The sequence below is a fragment of the Stylophora pistillata genome, chromosome 10 (assembly GCF_964205215.1).
Source record: "Stylophora pistillata chromosome 10, jaStyPist1.2, whole genome shotgun sequence".
Classification (NCBI taxonomy): Eukaryota; Metazoa; Cnidaria; class Anthozoa; order Scleractinia; family Pocilloporidae; genus Stylophora; species Stylophora pistillata.
In genome coordinates this window covers 28,974,495-29,000,380 of record NC_142528.1, presented here as the reverse complement: position 1 = coordinate 29,000,380, position 25,886 = coordinate 28,974,495, and the positions used below count along the sequence as shown (strand labels likewise).

Sequence of the window (25,886 nt, the reverse complement as noted above, 5' to 3'; positions counted from 1 at the left end):
TCTCCGTATTGGACCGGGCACTGTCCCGAATGGTCTCGAATGATACCGCACTTCTGTCCCTTTGAACTTCAGTCGCATAATAAATCTCTTATTAACCAAGCTTGCTCGGGACCGTACTGGAAGAATATCGGCCCTAGGTCTTTTTTGTACGGACCTCGCTGCGCTCGGTCCGTACTGTCAAGACCTCGGACCGATATTCTCCCAGTCCGGCCCTCGCGCTTGGTTAATAAGATATATATACCCCGCGTTTCCAAGTATCATGAAGTAGAGTCCTAGTGTTTATAGCCTGCTGTCTTTTTCCCAATAAGCATTTTACACATAACAGATTTTGGGGACTTTTACATATATTGGAGACACCTCACATGCCGAGTCACGTTGTCGTTTGGCTTGGTTGGCTTTAATCATCCGAAACTCGTGGCATTACCGCTAACCCTCTTCTGTTCACGTGCAAAAATATCCTTCATTGTTTTTCGTTTGTTTTCCTGACTTGCTTGATGTGCGTGATACAGGCTGGTAGAGCCATGAGAAGACGTCAGGCTCTTTAAACGCATGATTGGGTTGTTTAATGCAATGTGACAAGACAGATTACTCATCGAGTGAAGAAAAGTAAAAGTTGTTGTAGTTATTAGTCTAAAAGCGAGGAGGTCGATTCCGTGAGGTTAAGGTCCGATGGTAAACTGACGGGGTGTATGTGATCAGTCATCCACGTCACCGTGGAAACAGAAACACCATCCAAACGTCAATAACAAATCTGTGAGATTTATTTTAAACACATACACAAAGAGTTCCACATCTCCCTCACAAAACTTGACGTGAGTTCCGTCGCCATGGAGCGCTCCATGAAAAGACACACTTAATGCTACCAAAATAATAATTATCAAGAAATGCGCTATCTGAAGCTCTGTTCACAAGTGATACTGAATAAATTATTTGTCAACGGGGGCTAAAGGTCGGTTGTTACAGCGAAACTTCACGCGCAGTTGTTATTCATCCGTGTCGTGAAGACAAATGTTATCACGAGGGCAACGGCCTCAGACAGCAATAAATTCTTTGTTATGTAATGAATACATCACCTTGGCTTGTTCCTGTTAACTAATCACCCGCTAGTTAGCGACGAACAGCTGCTTGGGAGGCACTGTATTAATATTTAATGTTTGACTGGCTCCAGCGCCTGTAACAACACTGAGTCTTACTAACACAACTTAAAATGGCTAACGTTACCGCAGTCATTGCCAATTTGCGCGGAAACCTTGATCAGTTCTTTTTGGTTATCATGGGATGCCTAATATTTTGTGAGTATATTATTTCAGACAGCACCGTCAGTTTATTTCCGTTTTTCTTTTTTTTTTTCTCTTTTTTGCTGATACCCTGTGTATTGTGCGAAAAGTATGTGAAAGTTTTAGAAACTCGAATCTATGTATGCAATTAAACTCGATTCCACCATCAAGGGAGGGAAAGAAACTGACCGCTTACAGTTTGAGTAATGACTTCCGCGCGCATCAAAACATACTTCTAAAGAATGAGAAGAACGTGTGTAACGAGATCTTGACTTAGTATTTAGAGATGAATGTTGCCAACAACTTGATGCTGCAGAAGTTATCTCTGACTAATGTACCAACGATTTCTCTTCGCTAGCAGACATACACTAGAGTATTAATCATGTAGAACAACATACTCGTTCGCTGTTTTCTCAGAATTTACATATCATGCTTGGACGAGTTAGCTCAAGTGTAATGAAATTCGTAAAACCGCGTAGATTGAAGCTCAAAACATTTTACAGAAGAATGTAGGACGGTGTAGGGCAATTAAGTTTGCCTCTCAACCAGATAAATGTCGCGACTCATGGAGCCATGTCCTCGTTAGGTTTCATGTCACTATCAAACTTGGCAATTTTGATCAATTTACGGAGCTCTTTCAAGCAATATCGGCGTATCTAACTCGGTGCTAACTTGTCAAAAGATAAATAAAACTGTGCAAAGGTCTGCATCGAGAAGCAACCGATGAACAACAAACATAACGAGGGCCTGTGACGAAGTTATTTCAAACTTGTCTTTTCAAGATCTCAAACGTGATGCTTCAATCCAGAGTTTAAGTAAAAAAACCATTGTGGTCATAAAGAATTATCACACAATTAATAGAAAATTATTCTAAATTGTTAGGATTTTATTCGCTAACGAATCCAAACTACTACTTATTTGCATAGACAGTATGGTTGCAAGTTTACAATCGCACATTCTTTGGATTTAACGAAATACGTTCGAAATAAATGTTGCTTTCAACCAATTAAGTTACAAAGAATGTCAGGCGAAATTCCGGACTAAAATGAATTTTTAAAAAAGAATTCCTTGAATTTTTATGCACAAAAATAGTATCTTAAAAATTAAAGCAGTGAATTAAAATAAGCAGACAAAACAAGAAACTTTGTATGAGCTCAACTACTTACAAACCAGAATTACTTCTTCCCTTGATGATTGCATTATTGGAGATCAATCAATGTCAATATAGTTATTAATTCTCTGTTATAGTTTTCTCATTTCAAATGAAAGTTCTGTTGATAATTTTACTGAGTTAGCGCCTTAAATAAATGTGGTCGAATATTTGGTAAAGTATATTTAACCTGCATATTTAATTGTTTGTCATCACTGAAAGTGAACACCTGTCTGCAAATCTTAAAACTGTTAGCTTTAACAGTGGAACATTAGAATATAACAGTACTTATTGAATTGTTGTTGAGAGTACCAATGGCAAAACCTTTTCAGGAATGTATGAATGTGCACCAGAGTACATCTGCCTTTTTCATCAATTTATATTTGTTTCAATTTTCAAATCTTGATTAAAAACAATTAACATTTCTGATTTCTTGATGGACGTTTGAACTCTCCTTATCTCATGAAGCTCCTTCGAAGTTAACGTCGTAATTTGCTCCGTACACTAATGGAATTATATACGGTTTTGAAAAGTTTAAGTTACAAAACACTGATTGTTCCAACCAGAAATTATAAAAATGCCACCCGTCTGATTCCATTATTGTGTTTTTGTTACTCCTTCACTTTGCCCTCTACTGTTTGTTAATTAGGCACAAAATGAAAGTTTTCTTCACTAAGCACAATTTTCATTAGCCTGGTTTGCTTCAACTTTAGAAGTTATCTTTTCGACTTTGTTTAGAGTATCCATGAGAAACTGAGGCAACCAAAAATATCCTAGGTATCAAAACCGTTAGAAAACTTGCATTGTGTTAGGATAGCCATTTTTGAGTGCAAGTTCGAAAAAACAGTGGGTAAATTGAGGTCCAGGTTTGATTCAATTTTTCCTATTAATAGAATCATAAAAAGAAATAAATGATTGGTATGTCAATAATTTAACTTCGCTAACAAATGTTTCTCATCACTAAAAGCCGATATCCAATGAAGAGATGAAAGTCTGCTTGCTACACAAGTCTTTTACTCCACTACACCAGATTTCTTTTCAGCATACTGGGGAATGTATCAGTAAAAAAGAAAAAGTATCAGCATACGGATATTGGAAAACATTTCCAATTTGTTAACTCGCATACTATCTTTAAGTCTGTTGATATTTTGGCATTCAAAATTAATACCTTTTAATTTATGTTTTACGAATCATGACCTTGAACATAATCACGGTCCGTAGCAATGCTTTTGTTTAACGATTGAAAACAGCAAAAGTCTTAAGTGTTTATTGAAAATGCACTGAGCTAAAACGACAAATTGACATTAAAATGGATGAAAAACATATCGAAAAAAAAGGTATATACAAAAAAAATATCGGCTGAAAACATAAGGAAAAATCTATGATCGCTTTCTTTGAAAAAAAAAATGCGAGTTTTTGCTCTTTAACGATGTGCCGAATAAAGAGACCTCTGTTCATTTGAATTTAATATCATATCGTTTGGCCTGCCTGCTGCATGCGATAAGGAAGGTTCTAGAATCACGATAATACATGATAATAGATAGACCACAAACACAATGTACCTTTCCCTGGCTGTCAAGGAACTATGTGTTGCAAGGTCACCATTCACAGAGGGAACCGGCGTTTTCAGAATCTCAATGTTCCAGATCAGTAGTTTCGCGATGAATTTAGCCGAAAGATCTAGAAAGTAACTCAAAGCAGACATCAATTTTATGAGGCCTCTGGTTTTTCCCTTCGATCCCTAACTTTATTCAAAACCGCTATTTACACTTCTTAACAAAAAAGCATTCTCTCTCCACTGCTTTACGCCTGATCATGTTCATCCTAGTGTCCCTTTTTTTCCCCACGATTGTCGTTTATAGTTGCAGGACGAAAAAGCTGTTTCTACTTCTCCATTCTGGGACGGATCCAGGATTTATTCAAGGGGGGTTCGGAGAATCGTTCCCCTTCTGAGGAGTTCTAGATTTTGAAAATTAGGTCTTCGGAAAGTTTCCAGTGTTCTGAGGGAAAATTTAGGGGGTTCGACCGAACCACCCGAACCACCCCTGGATCCGCACTAGCCCTTGCAAAAGCATATTCCCAACAATAGGTAATAATCATCCCTCAATTGAATTCAATTTGTGATTATTGCAGTTATGCAGGCAGGATTTGCATTTCTTGAGGCTGGATCAGTGAGATCAAAGAACACAACAAACATCCTAATCAAGAATGTTCTGGACGTGTGTGAGTACTGATTAATTTCCTGAAGTTGTAAGTAGCTTCAGAGAATTAATGATATAAGAAATTAACTGAGAGAGCTGTACACTGTGAGAATACAATACTTCTTTGGGAAACAGTTTCGCGATATAGAACATAAAAACAAACAAAAAAAACGATTTCTCGGCACATGCAGTCCAATTGCTATCAATTTAATTCCTTTTTGTTTATATTGGTTTACTTCAAACAGTTATTGGTGCAGTGGCTTACTGGTTGTTTGGTTACTCGTTTGCGTTTGGAGGAGAAAGCAATGGCTTTATTGGACACGATTACTTCGCGCTGGCAAATTTACCAGCTGAGAAATACTCTCATTGGTTTTTCCATTTCGTTTTCGCGGCCACAGCAGCAACGATTGTCAGTGGTGCCATGGCAGAGAGAACTGAATTTAAAGCCTATCTTGTTTACTCTTGGTTTTTAACCGGTGAGTAAAAGAGTCGTCGTTTTCAGGTCGTAAGGTTCGTTAGACAACAAGGATATACACTTTTAAATCGACTGCTCAAAAAACAATTTGGGAGGAAGTTCTTGGTAAGCTAGCTGTCTGGGGAACTTTCTTCTCAGAAGCAGTGATAAAGATCCAGCTAAGGCAAATGATGTTCTTTTCTGCAGGATTCTTATACCCAGTAGTCACTCACTGGGCTTGGGATGAAAATGGTTGGCTGTACAAGGGTGCGGAGTACAACAACGGCAATGAAACCTTGTCTGTAACATACCAGGTAAGCTACTGAAAATCTGAAGAAATGAAGAATGTTCATTCATTGAGATGGCAGAATTTGGTTGAAACATAGTACAGAGTTGGTGCTCCAAAACATAACATAGCGTAATTGGTGCCGAATCTGCAAAAGGGGTTAAACAGAGTTCCACTGACTAGCAAACTTTACCAACTTTTTTAATATTATTTTAGGATTTTGCTGGTAGTGGGGTAGTTCATGCACTTGGTGGTACAGTTGCCCTGGTTGGTGCAGCTATTGTGGGGCCCAGGATCGGACGATTTGAGGGTGGTGCACCAGTGTTGCTTGCAGGCCATACTGTGCCGGTAAGAGAACTGTCATCTTCGTCAATCTTAGGGACATACTTTATTTTCTCTATCCTCTAAACAGAATTTGATTGATGTAGTCAGTCTTTCTTTGATATATTATAGAAAGCAGCTTTGGGAGGATTCATCCTGTTTTTCGGTTTCCTGGCATTTAATGGTGGCTCCCAGGCAGCCATTGCAAATGAGGGCGATGCAGATGCTGTAGCATTGTCCATTGTCAACACCATTATTGGAGGTGAGCCAGACTCCCCTTAATCTTCTATAACTTCTTTTCTTTTCTCTCCATTACCCATAGTGAAATAAACTGCATATGGTCTTCTTCTCTTGTTCAGGAGCCGCAGGTGCTCTTACTGCCATGGTGGTCAAACGCCTGGGTTTTGCAGATAAATACTGGAGTCTGCTTTTCACCATTAATGGTGGACTTACTGGAATGGTAAGGAAAACAGATTTGGATTATATTCGGTCAGTTCTACACGTAGAGGTGTTTTGCCCCACTCCCGATTAAGTGGTCCAGAATAAGGTTTGTAGGCGTCATTTCCTCTACTGTTAAACTGGACTTGTTACCCTCTAAGAGCTTTTCTCGCTTTTTTAGGTTGCCATGTGCGCAGGTTGTAATGCAGTCTATCCCTATGCTGCTTTGATCATTGGAGTAATCGCAGGATTAGCTTACGTGGCTTGGAGTACTGCCATGCTGCGCCTAAAAGTTGATGATCCCTTAGATGCTGTGGCCGGTAAGTGAGCAACCAATAAGCACAGGAAAGTTCACATGTCATTCTCACGTTGTAGCCATTATAAATTCATTGGTAGTTGTGATAGCTATTGTTATGGGCTGCCGTGATAGCAAAAACTGTATGATCAACAGCAGAAGAAGTGATTGTATCAACAATCAGTTTTAACAACCGTAGCCTATAAGGTGATTTTACAGAAGCATGGATGTAGCGATTACTGGAGGTTAGCCTGCCATCAGGGCAGAAGAAAAGACTCATGTTCTTCATAGTAGCTGATAGAGAGTTAGGGAAAGTGCTTTTCCCGAACAGTCAGCTCCTTTTGAAGAATGCATTGAGTAAACAGATATTGTTTCATAGCTGCAGCAATCCAAATGCAAGCAAAACAGACCTTTTAAGGGTTGTGATTTCTTTTCTAACAGTTCATCTTGGAGGTGGTCTGTGGGGCGTGCTATCTGTCCCCATCTTTAATAAGGAATCTGGGATATTTGTAAAAGGAAACGAACTTGCATTCCGTGCGTTTGGCTGGAACTTACTCGGTGTACTTGTCATAATGGCCTGGTCTGCAGCATGGGCTATCATTTTATTCTTTGCTTTGCATCTCTTTAAACAACTTCGCGTCAGTGAAGAAATCGAGTTGAAAGGTAAATACCTTCAGTACTTTTAACGTTAGGGAAAGATTCCATAGAAAAATGGTGGCTAGGTCTTGAATAAATTTGATAAGTTATGCCGCTGAGACGTTTTGATATTTAAGGGGAATATTTCCATGTTACCCATGTAGATTAGTATTTGAATGTATATCGAGTTAACAACTTTGATCAAAATGATTCTTCAGCATGATACTATCACTTTCAGTGAAAATTTAAGATTCCTTTTGCTTTCCTTAGGTCTTGACATTCCTAAACATGGTGAGCCAGCATACCCACTGTCCAGCTATGGACATGGGTGGTCAGAATCTCCATCAGCGCCTCGACAGAACTTCCCGTTTTACCAAACGAATGGCGTTCCCCAGGCTGTGGAAGTCAAATCAAATCAGGACGGCGGCGTTCATAATCCCGCTGTTGTTGATGACAAAGACACTCAGTTTTGATGTTAATCATGAAAATACCACGATGTAAGGCTTTTGTAAGCAATTTTGTAGCTTCTATATTCTAGTGCCATATTTTAATGGCAAATAAGATCCTAAACATTTTTCACAGCCTTCGGAGCTCGTAATATTTAACGCTTGCACCTCGCCTGAGCCAACCAGGTGATATATCAACACAGTGCAGTGCATTTAATCTATGACACATGTTTTCACGAGCCACATCGTTTTTGTTATTCAAATGAATTCTCTTAAATTCGGTTTATATTAGCAGAATGAAAACGGTAGTCGTTTGTATAAAATTTGCCACTTGCTCTAACTTCTGTGGTGACTTAAGATTAACACAAAATCTATAGTTATGGATTGTCTACCTATGTCGAAATAATGTACGAACTTTGAGAGTTTTCACCAGAATACACGGAGGTTACCTGGCCTGAAGAGTGAAAAGAAATGTTTTAAAGAATCTGTTTCTGGATTTAGGAAAAGAACGCACGCATACGTTTTTCAACTTTACGATTTTTGCAGAGAAATGCAATTTTACCAAAGAAATTACAGTGGCTCAGTCTTTCCCTATTGTGCAGATACATAGCTCGATGCGCTTGAGGATGTAAGATTACTCTATTTTATTAACTGCTGAATGTCCTGTATACTCGCTTGGTAAGAACAAAATTTTTGTAAAAAACATGAGATTCAGGTCTAGTTGTATTAAATATCCTCGTCATCTAGTTGTAAGTCGTGATTCGAGAAGAAAAGACCAGAGTCTCATCTAAAATTGTCAACTCCATGGAAACAGACGGTCCGAGAAGTGCAATCAATAGCTGCCTGAGCATCATGGGATTGAACTGCTCAAAGTTCGTTCGATTTTCCACTCAACTTCAATCAGGATATTGTTTCCTTAGAGTTGCCTTTAGGCTCATTGTGTTTTTCACAATATGCGTGTTTTGGTGTTACAACTATACAGCAATATACAAGGTCGCTAATCATTACGACAAAAGCACCAGTTGTCCAAAATCATCATTGAAGATCCATGTACGACTTTTTGTCTGGTTGTACCAGTACAAAGGCCTTTCAATTTTCCCTATTGAGTGTTTCTCTGTGGTTATTGCATGTTATTACGTAACGTTGAATGATGCAGCTACCTGCACTTTTACTCAGTAGGTAGCATCCAAACTGAAATTTTTACTTTCACAAAATTTCAGTCCAACGACACTGGGTATCAGCAAAGATAAGTTTGGGAGATACTCACAGGAAAGGTACGATACTCACAGGAAATAATGGATTCCCACGGAAAAATCAGTTGCCCAGTGATTTCTCACGCGTTAAAATTTGCAATCAGGTTGCAGCCAGGTTCTGTAGACTTTTCTGTTGATGTTAACCATTTTGGTTTTTAAGTAAGAAAAACGTTTTCTGTCAGCTCACAAAAATTTTTGTGATGGATCCAACATACAGGTAAACGAAGAAATCGGAGTGCCTCCCAAGCAATTCCATGGCCAAATGAAGGAGCAAATATATGAAAACACACGGAATAGCAATTTATTACATTATGCGTTGTGTATTATCTCGTTCACGTGTTGCAGAGTGTTTTTTCATCTTGCATAAATAAAAGAGCGCGTGGACCCCAGACTTTGACCCTTGATGAGACTGACTCATAAGCTTTTTATTTTGTCAAATTTTATATCTTGTTGTTGAGTCAGACCGCGAGAACGGCCGAGTGAAACGACCATAAAATTACAGCCCTTGAACACATCTAGTAGGGGGCAATTAGATCTAAAAGATCTCCTGAAGATTAGAATATGGTTAAACGGAAACTATTATATGGAGAACATGAGCAAACTTTTCTTAAATTTATGTCTTATGTAACGAGGTAGGTTTTGAGGTGGGGTCAGTGGACATATTATTTAATTCCAGTTAGACCGGTTTTCGACAGATGTAATTTTGTAAAAACAACTCGACAGTGATCTTCCGGTTGCTTTGTATAGAGTCGATCGTGGGTATCAGAGGGTTGCAAATATCAAGCAACTTGTATTGGCCCTTATTAAGCTGTCTTAATAATCTGATGCATTTTCATTGTACAAAGTGAAATAATTTGCGCTGGTATTGATCATTGGTGAGTGTCATGAAGGGAAATCCCTTCAAATTCAATTGTAGTGTAGAAAGTTATATAGACAGTCCATAAATAAAAACACGGAAGCCGACATATAGGCTCCTGAGCGACGAAGAAGTTATATTTATATTAGATAGCTTAGAATTCCGAAACAAAGTAAAAACAGCATGCAATACCTTAAATGAAAATGCTTCATTTTTCTGAGGTCAAATGATAAATTTGTCGCGAAGAAACGTTTTTAAACTCTCATTGTACGTCTCCATACAATTTACATGTAACGTTGTCTCGTGTGTTGTGGTACACAAAGGTACACATAATCTAACCTAGCCGACTGTAACTTACTGCAATTCTAACGGCTCGAATTCTTCGCCAGATCAGTTATATACAGGTATATTCTTTATTGGCCTTTTCAGCTTCGTGTACATTATCCCTCAATGTAGACCTCTCAATGCATCTAATTTGATCCCCGTTGGAGGCCAAAGGCAGATAATGAAAATTGAGCTTAATTTTCCGACAAAACAACTAGCGCATTGATAAACAGAAAATAAAAGAATCTGTTCAGTGGTAACTCATTCGTGACCAAATACTATACAGAATTAATCTAAGATTCTATACAAATCGTTTACATAATGATGGTATTTCAAGTTAATATTTAACATAACAAGCTGTATCATTTGCTGTAAGAAAAACATGGGATGTTATCATCAGGGGACCCAAACCAAACAGGAGAAAAAGAAACCTAGTGAGGATGGTTATTAGAAAACACGGAAGCAGAAAGTTTGGCTCATAAAAAAGGTCATAAATATTTGAAAGCGATGGTTTGAATTCCAAAGCGATGAAAATGCGAGAAGTTCACCCACTGTACATATGAAAAGAATGCCTTAATTTTTGGCTCTTGCTATGAAATTGTGAATTAGGAGCCTTAGCACCATCCATGTTATTTAGTGCTGTTAAAGAGATTCTAATACTACTCAGAGGCTATATTTTGAGGAAAAATGTAATTGCAATTTACGGTCGAAAATTGTTGTGCTATTGCTTTGTGACCAGGACGTTGTTACAAAATGAATTTTTTTTTTATAACACTAATCTAAATTTACTGAAATCATCGATGTTGAGCAGAGAAAGGAAACGATTACTTTCTCTGATGAGATTTGTCTTAATATTTACTTGAAATATATATATATTGGAGCACCCACGGACCACAATGCTATATAATAAACATTTTATCAACCAAGCTAGGTCGGTCTATATGGGAGAATCTCCCATACAGACCTCCCGATCGGTTAATAAGAACTAAATATTTCCTGAAAAATGTGAACGCATGCATGACTTCATTGCAATTGAAGCCGCTTTTTCTTCTGGATTGTTCGCTTAATCATTTTTATAGGTATCTCTATTTTTGTTTCCTTTTTTTTTTTGGAAGAGACAAATGTAGTATGTGTTGCTGTTCCTGATAGTTGATGAAGTTAATCACAGCAATGGTTGCAGCCAATGTGTTACATTTCTCTTTATATAGCCTCACATCAATTTTCATAGAAGTGTTGGTCTTCCCTCGCAGTAAGGGGTAGTTTCCTCTCTGGAGACTGTGGCCCACATTGCAGGACCTTATCCTTTTCTTTATGACATGATGTGACTGAGGCCTTCTCGAGCACTTCGTTAGTTTGCACCGAGAGTTTGAAATTACTCATGTAAGCTACCGAGTATAAAGAAGTAGGGTATCTTTCTCAGGAACACAGCAAAAGTGGGTTTCAAATCGGACCTCGCAACCCGAGGTCCCGGGCGAAAAAAATCAGGCAAACTTGTCTGTGGTGTCTCCAGTGCATTCAAATCTAATGGTGACAAGCACAAACTTGTAGCTCTAAAGGATGAATAACAATCGAAAGAGTTAGGTTCCTAGATGAAAACCACATTAGTTGTTTACAGCTGTTTACAGTTGCTATGCAGAGAAACTGAGCTGGAAATTTTTGCTAATTAAATATTATTATTCGGCGGCCTTTGAGACGATTCTGGCCTTGAGGAGTCAAGCAGTGATCCAACCTTTGATAAAACGAGAGAATGCGTAAGAAGACCCGAAACAGAGCGAGACACAAAGCTTTCTATCAGTAATGAATTGTTTGTTTTCTTAAAGTTCAGCGAACCTCTACAATGTAGACCATGCAACAAAAACTGAATTTAAAAACGCTCCAATGAACATAAGCGCTGTATCTTCATTGCCACTAAGCGGCAAGTGCGTCCGAAATTGCGTTTCCCTGCAAGATCTTGAGAATACTCTGTATTATCAGTTAATGCAATTAAGATTTCAGTTTCTCATCTTCTTTTATCTCATTACCGAAATATTTAATTTTATTTGAAAGGTAATGTTCACAAAAGAGCGATTTAAATTTTAATCTTAAAAAGTGAGTATAACTGGATCATGGTCGTTCTCCATTTTCATCAAATACAGTCGCTGTTGTTTCATTTCATTTCCAAAGATAATATTTTCGGTTCCTCTGTTACGTAACGTTGAATCAGTGGCTAAGAAATTTCATACGACACCATAACACTTAGAGTGTGTGACGTTCGTACCTACTTTAGGAACAATAAAGTCGTGAAGTAGGCAATTACAGTTTTAAAAATCTCATACAAAGTTCTTATTTGTTCTTCATAGTTTAAATGTTTGTCATTATAATTAAATACCTGAAATTGCATCTAAACGCGAGCGTAAATCTTCCCTTCACGTCGGCAGGAAATTTATTGTACCTAAATTGTAAATATGGCTGGCTACTTGTCTTAAAATTTTCGGGGACTTATTTCATAAAACACGAATAAGTTTAACGCTAATAGATTCTGTCAATAGCAACAAGGACAGACGTCATCTTTTCTTTCAACTGGGATTTATTTAAACAAATATTAAGAAACCATTCATCAATGTAAAAGTACGTGTTTGGATACTTCTTTACGTCTGCTTTTGCAGACATGCAAACGTCACTCGTGGGTATTTACGAGGCGCTCGGATCATTCAGCTGTCTTAGGGACCTGCCGCTGATCGGCGGACACGTATTAGCAAAAGATATTACGCCATCCAACGGATACCACCTGATTTATTGGGACAATAAAGTTAACCTTCTTTTGAACAAGCAAAGGCATGTTTTGACTAAAGATCTATGATATGATATTAGCTTTCGACCATAGTTTAACTATGCCTTCGACCTGTAACAGATTACAAAATGGAGACAATTACTACAAACTCTATTGATGTAGTGTGGAGACACCAATATCACGTGCTAATCCGTCAAGTACTTATTTACATACGAAAACGGGGGTTGTGTAACACGCTGTCGTAGAACTAATGTAATGAATGATACAGTCGTTAGGTACTTTTAAACTATGCTGTTGTCTGACAGTTCTTAACAGTCAATATGCCAGTTCTTCCTACCCCAAAATCTGACGTTATGCTCAACATAGTACTAAGTGCTCAATAACAACTTCACGTCACGTTTTTCGGTTCCTTTCTCATGACGTGCCACGAGATAGAGTCCAATACAACGCCTTCCTTTATTCACTTTGAAACACTGTGATTGGTTCAGAATAAAATTAAGCGGAAAGGTGTTACTATGCTGCTAAGACAATTGACGCATATTTAGCGAAACTAAAATAGAATCGTTATACCTTGAAGCCGGTTCCACCGGTTACTTTCGCTAACCCCACCTAAACAATTCCAAAATAGGTGTTCTCGAGTGAAAAAGAAAATATTTTATGTAAGATTCTCTATCTCACTAGCTGCCTGATAACTTATTGTGGATAAGAATAAGATTTTCTTGTCTGCAACAGCGATCTAACTTCATGGTAATCAAAAATTGTAAGATTGTATCACAGACCATGATGTAGTTTTCCTTTATCACTTTTAAGGAAGGATAAACTAAAAATCGAAAGGAAATAAGTAAGAAATCATAGAGTAACTCTGACCAAATGTTTTTATTTTCTAAGCAGTGTGTGGGAACTCTGCCTTATTGAGGGTCAAAGTCTATAACCTGTTTTACTCATGCATGCTGGAGAACAAATAAATCACGTGGCCAAGCTGAGTGCAAAACACCGACAGTTACATAACTTAAGACACTCAGTTTCTCCGCCGGGTCATTGCACGGCGATCAAGTCAGACACGCAAGTTCTAACGAAGCTCTAAATATTTTCCTGTGTGTCTTATATCAACTCCAATTACTTCAGCAGAAGCAGAGGTCAAAATGGCGAAGACAGAACTAGAGATTTTGCAAGGAAACCTCGACCAATTTTTTTTGATTGTAATGGGCTGCCTTATTTTTTGTGAGTATGATTTTCTTTCTTTTTTAAGTAACGTTACTCTTTCAGTCACTTTCTTAGTACTTTCGCCATTTATATTTTCGAAATGAAAAACTTTACGAAGATTTTCCAAAGTGGTGTATACATCTGTATTCTGCTAGGCCTGTTAAGTAACATCTACATAGTTGATTGCATCGGAGCAAAAACACACATTTCTGATTTATGAGCGCCTACAGCGACAAACTCGATGGAAAATATGAAGCGAACTTGTATTTTTTTAATCATTTTTATTGCGAGAATAGATCTGCTAATATTTGTTCACATGTCAACAGCATGCCTGTATATTTTAGTGCACGGGTGAAACTTGGACCACAAGAGCTTACCATGCGGAACGAAATTCGAAAATTCTTGCCAAACAATTTGATGACCTTGGCTTGAGTTTAAACAAATAAGGGAAAAATCGTTAAGTAAAGACAACTTAACCTTTCCTTGATGTAAAATAATTCGGAACCATCAAGGAGAAATTTGACCGAGGAAAAAAGCAGTACTTAAACTCAACGGAAATTTTTTACAAGTAATGAAATTTGCCGGTATTTTTCGAAAACAGAAAAAAAAAAAACTTGTCGTAAGCTTTAAGTGAGTGATGAGCGCTCAAACCTGTCTGAACTCATGTCCGAAAATTTGAAAGTTCAGCTAGTAAAGATAGACTGCAGGTCTATCCGTCTCCACAACAAACCGCCGAGAGAAGCTTGCTCACGAATACATCAAATTAGATAACAAGCTAGTATCTCTAAGCCGGCTTCTTTTACATTCATTTAAACTCTTACCAACTGTTCCCTAGAGCCTAAATAACATTTTGCTGAGATCATTTTCAGCACAGATTGGTTTCTTTAAGTCTAGTTAAGATGAATCTCTTTCTCTCTCTCTCTCTTTCTCTATTCCTTTCATTAAGTAAAAGAATGACACATAACTTTTGTCGCCGTCGGATAACCAACAAAAGAATGTCACTACTAGTTTTGTTCTAATCTTTTATTTTTCGAAGTGTTGTAGCTCGTGCAATTTTATGACGTTAACATTCGAAAAAATTGAATGTAAGAGCGGTAGTGCGGCAGTTAATGAAGAACCTTCGCATGATATATATTGGTTTTTTTCACCTTATAATGTGCTGTTCACCAAAAGAAGATGAATGAGAACCAACCTGAAAAATGTCTCTCCGGTATTGACCTTTTGCATAATCCGGCAAAGGCGATTCTCAAGGTGCGGAGAATCTTGGTATTAAATCTCCACCTAAAACTATAAAATCGTCATGTTCACGAAATAAAAAAGCGGAAATGAAGTTGGATATTGTCTTCGCAATTCTTGCAAGTATGTTACACGTCTGACAACCGAAGAGTTAAATAAGAACGATTTTTTAGAACACGATGACGGTGCCAAAATGAAACAGTTTTGGAAAATTAATTTGATGCTCTATGTAATGTCAAGGCATTTAAAGCAAGACAACACAGCAAAAGAAACATTTTGAGAACCAAACAAACTTCATGACAGAAATAAAAGCGGGCCAATACTTAGATTTACGACAAAGCAGGATTCTCTGAGTTACTTTGGCTACTCTGCTCTCGCAAACGTTTCCTTCCTTAAAAAGGTCGAATGAAGCAAACACTAAGTTCTACAAGACTTTTTGGGGAATTATAAACAAACACGCAAAACAGGAAACCAGGGAGGGTCTGTTTTACTAAAAATTATGTAAAAGAAATGATAAGATGACCAAATCAGAGCTTTATGATAGCTATTTTCACTCATTTACACGATGTCAAGAATTCCAGTGGTACTTATCGCCACCCTGTATCGGCATAAGAAATTAACATTTTCAACGAAAACTGACAAATTGAAAAAATCAAGCATATAAAACCGTCCTTAAGAACTCGGCCTATGATTTACAAGACAAATACTGCAGAATTTAGGCAACACCGGAGACTAGAACATACAAGCTTTGTGAACAACGGGAGTTTTTTATTTTGTTAGCGAACGCCAATTTTTTGAGGGGGCTCTGTTCGAGTCCCAATTGACATTCCCAATAGAAACTTTACGCATGAAAGGATAAGTGTCTTGTTACCTTGGCAACGTCAAAACACAAGTAAATCTGGAGCCTTCCTAATTTCTGTGCCCGGAACTCTGGTCATAAGCTTAATAAACAAATAATGGAAATTCCAAGATATTTTATCTTTATAAAGCAACGCTATGAGCTTTTCTCGACCTCGGTAACCTTTAGTTCTGAAACTGGTCTTTTTGCGAAGCCTACAAGGCTTTTATAGATTATGCTAGTAAAAGTAGCATATTATGCTAGTAGCCTTGGTTTTTTCTCTTTTTTTTTGGCAAAATTATGCTAAAATTATGCTCTTTTTTCCAAGTTATGCCCCTTTTTTTAAAATTATGCTCTTTGAAAAAATTGCAAATAAGTCCAAAAAATACATTTTTTAATTAGAAGCCGTTGGTCTACAAGAAAGAAACGCAACAAATCCACAATGAAATTCAAATAAACATGCAAAAATAATCCGATAAATATCAAAATATGCGAATTATGCTAGCACTGCTACTTGGCAGAAATTATGCCAGTTTACTCAAATTAGGCCAAAAATTATGCTAGCATAATCTATAAAGGCCTAAAGCCGACTATTACTTTGCCTATGAAAGTAAAGCTGAATTTCTGTCGTCTTAGGGTAACTATGAAGTCTACTCTAAATATATTGCCAAAGTGGATTCGGGCTATTACATCACAGAGGACTCTTGAACCACCGTAACTTGTCTAAAATTATCACACCTACAACAATGATTAAAGTATAGAAACCTCAAGTTTATCCAAGGCGCACAGTCATAACCCGCACTTTTCACAACCAAAAATCTATTTTAAATGTTTTTTCTGACATCTGGGGTGAACAGATATAAAAACAGAGAATTCACAAATATCCGGACCCACGCATAAATGCAAATGAACTGACAATATGTCGCGTCATAATCCAGCAACTATAATATCTTCACTTCCCTTTTGTAGCCACTGATAATGTAGCAAGAAACCGCAAAAAAAAAAACAAAAACAATCAAACTATCCGAACTAACAATCACGAAAGAAATCTGGACCTTTTTCAAGTAAAAAGAAGAGGAATGTGTAGCTCACTATTTTGGCTTGATAGTTTGTTTTGTCATTATCGATCGGGAGTCAACTGTATTGGAGCTTGAATTTATTATCATGTAAGGCGCATTTGATCATATATTACATGTATTTTGCGCAATATAAATATTAAAGTTGTTGTAATTGGATGAGGTTCTTTTCTAAATATGCCTAAATTAATCAGAATGCGTCCGATGTCCACCTACCTCTAACGCTGACATACGATTGACAATACATGATTAATCATGTCTAAAACTGGACAAAAATGTGAGAGGCAGAAAAGTGACCTCGTTGAAAAAGTTTTAGATATCAGTGCATTATGTGACTTATTTACATAAGAGCCCATATTTTGAGAAGGAGTTAGGAATTTTTTCCTTGCATAAATAAAATAGCAAAAGTTAGTTCTCTTTTTATATCACCACTAAGTTTTCACAGTATGCCGACTCTGCCTCTGGGATCATGATATCATACGACACAAATGCTGACACTGTAAGGATAAAATTGAACTGAAATTAAAAAAAAAGAACACATGAAATTAAGAGCGAAGAGAAAGAATTAATTTGAAATGTGGGAACTGTTGGTATTCCTAGTCAACTAAATTTGTTATTTACAGAATACACAATTGAAATAATAGTTTGCGGTGGTTGACAGCGACAAAGAGGAAAAAAGAAACCACAAATTAGAGTAAAGGCTGATAGTTTCGAAAGAAACTGTTTGGGGCTGCGTCGGTGGGCGGTGGGGGTAACGAAATAATTTGGATATATCAACAAAGTTGAAATGGTAAATTGGCCACCGTAACGATTATAAAGGCTGACGTTCGAGCGTTAGCCCTTCGTCGGAGCGAATAGAGGAATTGTGGGTTGTGTGTGCTTTTAAAGGCAGAAAATGGAGCTACGTTATTGGTGGGAACATGGCAATGAGAAAAACAAGAATAAATTGGTGGAATGAAAAGCATTCGTTGATCCCTGTGGGATTTAGACTGCCGGTTTGAAAGATGAGCTTTTGTTCAAGATTTTTAAGGCTTTCCGTGCTACCTAAGTGTAAGGAAAGACCGCAGATTGCCATATGTTGCTTAGAATGATTAGGTACAAAATTAGAGTGCTTGGTTAAGAATGGAGAAGGTTCATTTGGATTACAAAGTGAACAAATTGAAAAATTTAGGTAAACCTCTCCAGGATGGACAAATAGTAACCTGATGCAGCTCGCTGGAAGAGATCCCCCTAGCGTACATGTGTCTCCCCACGCTATAGTGAAACACCAGTTAATTTTGCATGAGTATCTGAGACAGACAACCTATAAAATATCGTCTTACTCACTGGTTGGGTGGTTGATGGCTGCTGTTTCTTTTTCTTTCAGTTATGCAAACAGGATTTGCTTTTCTTGAAGCGGGCTCAGTAAGATCAAAGAACACAACCAACATTCTGATCAAGAATTTCCTGGATGTTTGTAAGTAGCGATAAAAGAAAGTATACATTTACCAGTATGAAAAGTGCTTCAAAATTTCAAAAAGGAAAATAGCATCTCTCCCCTACATATGCACTTTCACTCAACTTTCATCCAATTTAGTTCTCCAATCAGATTAAAATTTGACTGTCATTATTTAATCATTCTTTATATTCTTTTCAAGAAGTTAACTTTTCACGCTGTTGCCGGTATGAACAGCCATCTTTGAGCTACTTTTTCAAAAGCGAGGAAATAATGTGTCACATCATTTTGTTTCTTACAGTTATTGGTGCAGTTGCCTATTGGTTGTTTGGGTATGCGTTTGCATTTGGAGCTGAGGGCAATGGCTTCATTGGACACAAGTTCTTTGCACTGGCAGATTTACCAGCTGAAAAATACTCTCATTGGTTTTTCCATTTTGTTTTTGCCGCCACAGCAGCAACAATTGTCAGTGGTGCCATGGCAGAGAGGACAGAGTTCCAGGCTTACCTTCTGTACTCTGTGTTTCTCACTGGTAAGTTCCAGAGGTGGTACACAAGTCTCCTGCTTTCTACCTGATATGGGCAAGCCCTTGATATATTCATTGTTTTCTGGTAGGCTTTGTGTACCCAATAGTCACTCACTGGGCTTGGGATGGAAATGGTTGGCTGTACAAGGGTGTGGAGTACACAAAAGACAATGTAACCATGTCTGTTACATACCAGGTTAGAAGCTAGTAATAGCTATCTTAACAAGTTATTAAAAATAACCTTTCCCCTGTACATTTGTACGTACTAGTCCAGGTCAATCAAGGTCTGTAATCTCACCCTTTTTGTTATTCCTGATTTAATCAAGGATTTTGCTGGCAGTGGGGTCGTTCATGTTCTTGGTGGGACTGTTGCCTTAGTCGGAGCAGCTATTGTTGGACCAAGAATTGGAAGATTTGTGAATGGTGCCCCTGTGTTGCTTGCAGGCCATACTGTACCAGTGAGTTAAGGACCTCTTGCCATTTACTAGGGTGGATTTTTAATTTGTCGACTTTTCCATTTATTATGCATGGCATTTGAAAATTTCAACCAAGAGATCATTACAGTTTCTAATCTCTTGCTTAAACTATGCTTTCGCATTTTGTTTACTCTAGAAAGCGGCTCTTGGAGGATTCATCCTGTTTTTTGGTTTCCTGGCATTCAATGGCGGCTCACAGGCAGCCATCGCTAGCGCAGGCGATGCAGATGCTGTAGCTCTGTCCATCGTCAACACCGTTCTTGGGGGTGAGACACACGAACTATTTACCTAGGAGCCAAGATTTTTTTCCATTTCCAGTCCTCCTTGACAAAAGAGTCTAGTGTGGTTTTCTTTTCTCATTCAGGAGCTTCAGGTGCGCTGACTGCCATGATCATCAAGCGTCTAGGCTTTGCAGATAAATACTGGAGCTTACTTTTCACCATTAATGGCGGACTTACTGGAATGGTATTGCACATTAGTTAGGTTATGGATATGCGTGGGCTTTGAATATTCAAGAGTCCCCTCCAATTAAAGCCCCAGAAAAGGATCCGTTGCTATAACCATTACAATCCTTTACCCTTTAAATGTGAATTGCCATCAAGTAAATTTCTTCTCTCAATTTCAAATACCAACTATTGCATTTGTTTCTCAGGTGGCTTTGTGTGCGGGTTGTAATGCCGTCCATCCTTATGCAGCTTTTATTATTGGTACCATTGCTGGAGTGGCTTACGTTGGATGGAGCACTCTTATGATTCGTTTAAAGATTGATGATCCGCTGGATGCCGTGGCTGGTGAGTTTCTCAAACACTGATCCATCTGTATCAGATCATGTTCTATTTTCCCGCAAACTTCTCGTTTCTAGCGTGGGATTGCATCCACCGATCTCCAAACGGTGCTGTTCGATCGAGTGCCGTAAAATTAAAACAAAACCTCAGATATTTGGACCAATGAAACCATTACAAGGAAAGTTTGAGTCAAAACATGTATTGGTCTTATGCACAGGAAAGCGTGAGGAAGTGGATTAAAGGGAGAGTGGTTTTGGTATACTGAAGGTTTGATAAAATGGTGTTGGGAATATTATGCATCAATCGTATACTCACAATGAGTGCAATGCCGGATTTATACTCACAATGAGTGCACTGCCGGATTTATACTCACAATGAGTGCAATGCCGGATTACTGATAAAAAGCAACTGCACTTTTCGCTAATAGCCTTGTGTGAATATTTTGCACAGTTCATCTCGGTGGTGGTTTCTGGGGCGTGTTGTCTGTCCCCATCTTCAACAAGGAGAGTGGAATATTTTACGATGGAAGCGCTCATTCATTCCGTTTGTTTGGCTGGAACCTCTTAGGAGTGCTTGTCATTATGGCCTGGTCGGCAGCATTGAGTTTAGTCTTGTTCATTGTGTTGCGTGTCACAAGGCTGCTTCGTGTCAGCCCAGAAATCGAGGAGAAAGGTAATAATCTGGACTAGATTCATCAATTCTTTGTCTGAGTTTCATGCTTGCACTGTATGTACATAGGTACATGCCGACACTCCTCACAGCCTACAAACCTCGAGTACCTCTCACTTATCCTGGGAGCTGGGGACCTTTCTATCAATTAGAGGGTTTGAGTTTTTAATACCTTTTAAGCTGTTACAACATCAGAAGCTATCATGGAGGTCTGACAAACATAGTCAATATACCTGTACATCTACTTAGGTGATATGCTGTTAACATTAATTCCTGCCAGTAAAAGAGTAATTTAATCATGACATGAAACATTGGTTGAGAAGTATGTGAACTTTTTAGGAGATGATGACATCAAATCAAATCAAATCTTTAATTAACAGCATATTATAATTACCTCAGTGGTATTTGCCAATGGGCCAACATCAATGGGGAGAATTGATCTGTTAGTTATCATTGCACCTAATTTAAAATAATTTGAACCCTATTCCAAAACCAAAAACTTATGTTTTGTTCTCCAAGGTCTTGATATTCCCAAACATGGTGAGCCCGCATACCCACTGGCCAGTTACGGAGATGGATGGTCGGAGTCACCAACAGCACCAAGACAGACCTTGCCATTCAGTCATAATAATGGTGTCACCCCTGTCCAAAACTATCCTGAGAAAGGAGGTGGAATTGATAATCCAAGCCTTGAGGTCATTGAAGCTCCAAACAAGAATGAAACCACAGAGTTTTGAATATAACCGACTGTCTGGGCCAGAACTGACTGTCTGGGCCAGGTCAAGCCAAATATGGGGAGATGAATCTCTTACATGATATATACTAACTCACAGCACTTATGATAGTTTCATGTTGCTCAGTTATTGTTCCATGCTGGAGCCACTGGCGAGCAATACTTGATGTATAATACAACAGAATAATTTCAATTTACCTGAGAAAAAATTTCAGCTTGAACATAAGTGACCCAAAATTGCTCAACTGTTAAACGCCATTAGCAACAAAGAGAGGAAAGCAGCCTCCATATTTATTTAGCTTTTATCATGCAAGATGACATTGTATTATTACAGTGATCTTTAAGTTAACCCTTAATAGTCTTTAGATTTCGTTGATTCGAAAGTACTTTAATCTCAAGATAGCAATCAAAATTTCAAGATAGTATACGATCAGTCTTCGGACCTATATATGGTGTGAGAGGAGTCTAGTCTCTAGCAGATTAGGTGAGTAAGGAAGCCACAGTCTATCCACTAAAGTCCAGTCTCCCTTCACCCTCCAAAAACCACAAAATGTGTATATTCTTGTGACGGTCACCACAACAAATCAAAATAAAATAAGTGCTTTTCATGCTTTAAAATGCATGACTCACCCGCTAGGACTGATATTTCTAAGATATTATGGCACAATTAAATTATACCATTGCACACATCATACAGCATGTAAATTTTCACCACCAACTACATTTTTCACAATGTGTGAGAAAGGGCATTAAAGGAATCTTTTTTATGTCAGTGGTAGCCTTTTGCTTGTAACCTTACTTTCCAACCCTATTGCCATTATTACTCAACTTTTCCTGACTTCAGCAATGACCCTCTCACCACAAACACCATAAACCTCAATGCTTTACTTCCACACAAAACTAATTCCCGCCTTTCATCGTGAATGTGATTAGATGCTTATATGTAGATCAACCTTAATCTTAACAAATACTCACGGTGAGAAGGACACTAGGAATATGAAAAGGTTAGGTCCACTTCCAATAATAATATCCACTGATACAATTTTTTTCTTTGGACATGTCCCTATGGACAAGAAAAAAAACTCAGCCCACATGACTACACTTAAGAAGGGATCCCTCAGCAACTCTGGAAGAATACAGCTTCATACCTTAACTGTTTTCCCTGCAACTGCCTACCTTAGACTCCCTGAAAAACTTTTTACTGAACACTCTTTTCCCTGGCACACAAATCCAGCCCACCCACAAGGCCCAAAAAAATGAAGAAAACAAAAAATCGCAAACCTACTGTTTACTACAAGACCATATACAATAAAGCCAAAAATTGTTTGCAACATTTTATGGATTCACTATGCAACATACATACCAAAATTTACAAACACTTTTCGTAACTGAACAAAACTCCACACAAATCCTCTACAAAGAAATGGTTACTGTAATTTTCAAAATCCTATCACCTGTAATTTAACACTAACTGTTTGCAAATTTGATAAACACTGTTGTCAATTTTAAATTCAAACTTTTTTTTTGTTTTCACCTCATTCAAATCTCTAAATGTTATATCTGTAAATGTAATCTCACCTCAGTATCCATCTACCGAATCCAAATTATTTTACCGTGCTGAATTCTGCTTTTCTTTTCTTTAATTAACATTCTAGTAACGTACCTTTTTGACTATTCTTTCATTTCTAAACTTCGTGCATTTTTTGAAAGAGATCTTGCACTGAATTTACAGTCAGTCTATTACCAACAATTTCCATGGAAGGTGTACATCACCACGTACAGCCTCATTACAGTTCCATGTTGTAAACACATGCCTATACGGTAATAAAGTTGTATATAGTTAATTCTGAAAACAGTTCTAATGCTTCCAGCCTGATTGTAAATTTGTTAGTCTTTCTGAATCATCTTTGTCACTATTAAAAACTAACTTAATTTGACTTTAACCATGTGTAACGATTAAATTTGTACACACAACTAAATGTGAGCAGGGCCTCTTTTTTTCTATCTTTGGAAAAGAACGAGGAATCAAATTGGATTCGCATTTGGAAGAAAAATTCATGTTTTCGTTCCCCCATCCTCTCTTCGTTAATTGATCCTTCCTTCACGAATAGATGCCGAATATTCAACACAGATACTATTTACTTCTCGTTTGTAGGATACGAAAAATAAATACTAAATTCCATCACTTGCCAGTGAAAGACATGATACGACAAACCGTCCAAATCGTTCCTACGGCCGCATTCGAAGGTCGCTCTTTTCGGAATTATACACTTCTAAAACACTCTCAGTCTTTCCCGTTGCGTCTTGACAGTCACATCGACTATTTCCAACTAGAAGTCAAGCTCTTTCGGCGACAAAATTCTGACCTTCCGACGATTTTCTCGCGCATCGCAATCAAAAGTTGATAAAACCTACCGGGAAGACCATATTGCTTTACGGGTTGAAACTCTTACGTCATGAGATCACGCAATCGTGGCGTAGGTCGCGGTTTGGAAAATGCCTTTCTTTCTTGACTATTACACGCAAAAACTCTCTCGGAAAAAGTTGACTCAGAGAACACCACAATAATTTTTTCCTCCAAAACGTGAGTATCTTTTTAATTCTTTACCAAAAATTTCAATTTGAAAAGGTAATGTTTAACTGTTTTAATCATAGTTATGTTTTAATTAAAACCTGTCCCCACAGCGGTACGTAGTTTCCACTCTGCCAAGTTCACGTTAGAAACTTTTCGTAGGCATAACAATATTTATTCAAGAGAAAACCTTGTCTATTCAGGAATCAATCACCGTTTTAAATTATTTTAAGCATCTTTAATCTTTTTTTCACGTTCTCTAAACAGAATTACATATGCTTTTTCTTTTTCTCTTCCCTCTGGACTCAGCAGGAGGGTGTCGGGTAGGCCTAGCTACAAGTTGCCGATGAATCCCAAAAAATTTGCTGATAAAAGTGTCTAAAAGTTGCCAAAAAGTTGCTACTTTTTTCAAAAAGCTGCCGAAAAGTTGCTGAATTTCCAAAAAGTTGCCGAAAAGTTGCCAAAATTTTTCTGCTTTTCGTACCTTTTTTTGGGTGTTAAAGATTAATAATTCGCACATTGCTTCTAATCAAAACTTTATTTGTCAAAGTCCAATGATAATATCAGAGGTTCTTTCCATTTCACTTGATCAACAAATAGTCACTGTAATTGTCCGCCATCTTGAAAAACGTGCAACGTGATACCGCTGACCTCGGGATGAGGGATCACAAAAGTCAACCCATGGGGGCCCTAATTATTTTATTTTAGAATAAATTGAATGTTTATCGAAAACTGACCAATGTGGCTCAAAACATGAAGAAAGTGACTTCAAAGAACCCCAAAAAGCCCAAAGTTCTCGAAAATTCTTAAAGTTGCCAAAATTCTAAAAAGTTGCCGAAAATCTCAAAAGTTGCCAAAAAGTTGCCGAGCAACTTGTGGCTAAGCCTAGTGTTGGGCAAAGGTCTGGTACCGAACTAGAAACAACCATGCTCAGGCGCCAACCATTTAACTTTTGAGGGGGGGGGGGAGTGGGTGATTTTGAAAAAAAACTTTCCTGCAAGCACTTGTTGGAAGAAAAAAATTGCATGCAGCCCAAATGTAACAGAAAAAATGTACCAAAAAAATCAGAAAAAAATATCCTGCACAGCAGATTGCTAGAAAAAAATTTCTTGATGACCAGAAATCACCCATCCCCCCTCCTCAAAAGTTAAATGGTCGGCCCCTTAGTTGAGTTTTACTGACCCCTGAAGATTCTCAACCACATGAGCCTTGGTATCGATGTTCCTTTATTCTCTACTGATAAAAAACAAAATTCTTTGTTCTCTCTTTTTCTTGGCCTGTACTTTCCCCTTCTCTCAGCTACCTGAAACAAACAGTCACAAATCTATTGTGTATACTGTACAGTGAAGTGTCGAACACTGCCTTTGCCAGAATCAGGTGGCTGTTAGCCCAACAGCCTAGCAATCATTTTTTGGGTTCCTCCCTCAAGTTTACAAGGTTTTGTCTCTCTCTAATACTTTTACATCAAATTTTAAAAAACCAGACAGATTATTTTTTTCATTTAGTAAACCAAGATTTTTGGCATCTTCTAAGTCTATTTTGTTTCTGCTTTCAGCATTTTTTTTTATCATGCTTTGAGATAAATGAATAAAACGCAGACAAGGATTTTGAATACTTTCAACAATTTGGA

At 37.8% G+C, this 25,886-nt stretch overlaps 4 protein-coding genes and 3 long non-coding RNA genes across 12 annotated transcripts in view; 3 read left to right on the top strand and 4 right to left on the bottom strand.

Annotated features, from left to right (window-relative positions):
• The window catches only part of LOC111332654 (receptor-type tyrosine-protein phosphatase S-like), a 30,583-nt gene extending 21,582 nt beyond the window's left edge, over positions 1–9,001 (bottom strand). The window contains exon 1 of the mRNA XM_088735201.1: positions 8,792–9,001. The gene's annotated coding sequence lies outside the window, so the exon portion shown is untranslated. The remainder of the gene's footprint in view (positions 1–8,791) is intronic.
• LOC111332674 (putative ammonium transporter 1) lies at positions 1,025–8,246 on the top strand. The gene is made up of 10 exons (XM_022938083.2): positions 1,025–1,292; positions 4,561–4,650; positions 4,874–5,104; positions 5,290–5,396; positions 5,585–5,716; positions 5,822–5,951; positions 6,049–6,149; positions 6,309–6,447; positions 6,864–7,085; positions 7,329–8,246. The coding sequence occupies exons 1-10, from the start codon at positions 1,208–1,210 to the stop codon at positions 7,529–7,531; spliced, it is 1,440 nt and encodes a 479-aa protein (XP_022793818.1). The 5' UTR covers positions 1,025–1,207; the 3' UTR covers positions 7,532–8,246.
• Positions 9,002–9,167: 166 nt separating the features above from the next.
• Positions 9,168–22,456, top strand: LOC111332672 (putative ammonium transporter 1). 3 transcript variants are annotated; one of them, XM_088735198.1, is made up of 11 exons: positions 9,168–9,389; positions 13,836–13,928; positions 18,427–18,516; positions 18,797–19,027; positions 19,111–19,217; positions 19,348–19,479; positions 19,634–19,763; positions 19,862–19,962; positions 20,150–20,288; positions 20,733–20,954; positions 21,471–22,456. In XM_088735198.1, exons 2-11 carry the CDS (start codon positions 13,850–13,852, stop codon positions 21,686–21,688), a joined length of 1,449 nt encoding a protein of 482 aa, XP_088591324.1. In that variant the 5' UTR covers positions 9,168–9,389; positions 13,836–13,849; the 3' UTR covers positions 21,689–22,456. The 3 variants fall into 3 exon arrangements, with proteins under 3 accessions (XP_088591324.1, XP_088591323.1, XP_022793815.1); XM_088735197.1 differs by having other exon boundaries at positions 13,833–13,928; XM_022938080.2 differs by having other exon boundaries at positions 9,168–9,632; positions 13,833–13,928.
• On the bottom strand, positions 10,004–12,474 carry LOC148722593 (uncharacterized). Its single transcript, XR_015992227.1, has 2 exons — positions 12,306–12,474; positions 10,004–11,487 (listed from the first exon to the last, which is right to left on the bottom strand). It is a non-coding gene; the product is annotated as an uncharacterized LOC148722593 (long non-coding RNA).
• Positions 16,362–18,516, bottom strand: LOC148722592 (uncharacterized). The gene is made up of 2 exons (XR_015992226.1): positions 18,387–18,516; positions 16,362–17,576 (listed from the first exon to the last, which is right to left on the bottom strand). It is a non-coding gene; the product is annotated as an uncharacterized LOC148722592 (long non-coding RNA).
• On the bottom strand, positions 18,803–24,114 carry LOC148722591 (uncharacterized). Its single transcript, XR_015992228.1, has 2 exons — positions 23,875–24,114; positions 18,803–23,498 (listed from the first exon to the last, which is right to left on the bottom strand). It is a non-coding gene; the product is annotated as an uncharacterized LOC148722591 (long non-coding RNA).
• A 17-nt stretch (positions 24,115–24,131) lies between these two features.
• LOC111332675 (putative ammonium transporter 1) overlaps positions 24,132–25,886 on the top strand; it is a 9,226-nt gene continuing 7,471 nt past the window's right edge. For 3 of the 4 annotated variants that reach the window (XM_022938085.2, XM_088735199.1, XM_088735200.1), the window contains exon 1: positions 24,150–24,268. The gene's annotated coding sequence lies outside the window, so the exon portion shown is untranslated. Of the gene's footprint in view, positions 24,269–25,886 lie in introns of all 4 variants that reach the window. The other variant, XM_022938084.2, reaches the window with a different exon arrangement.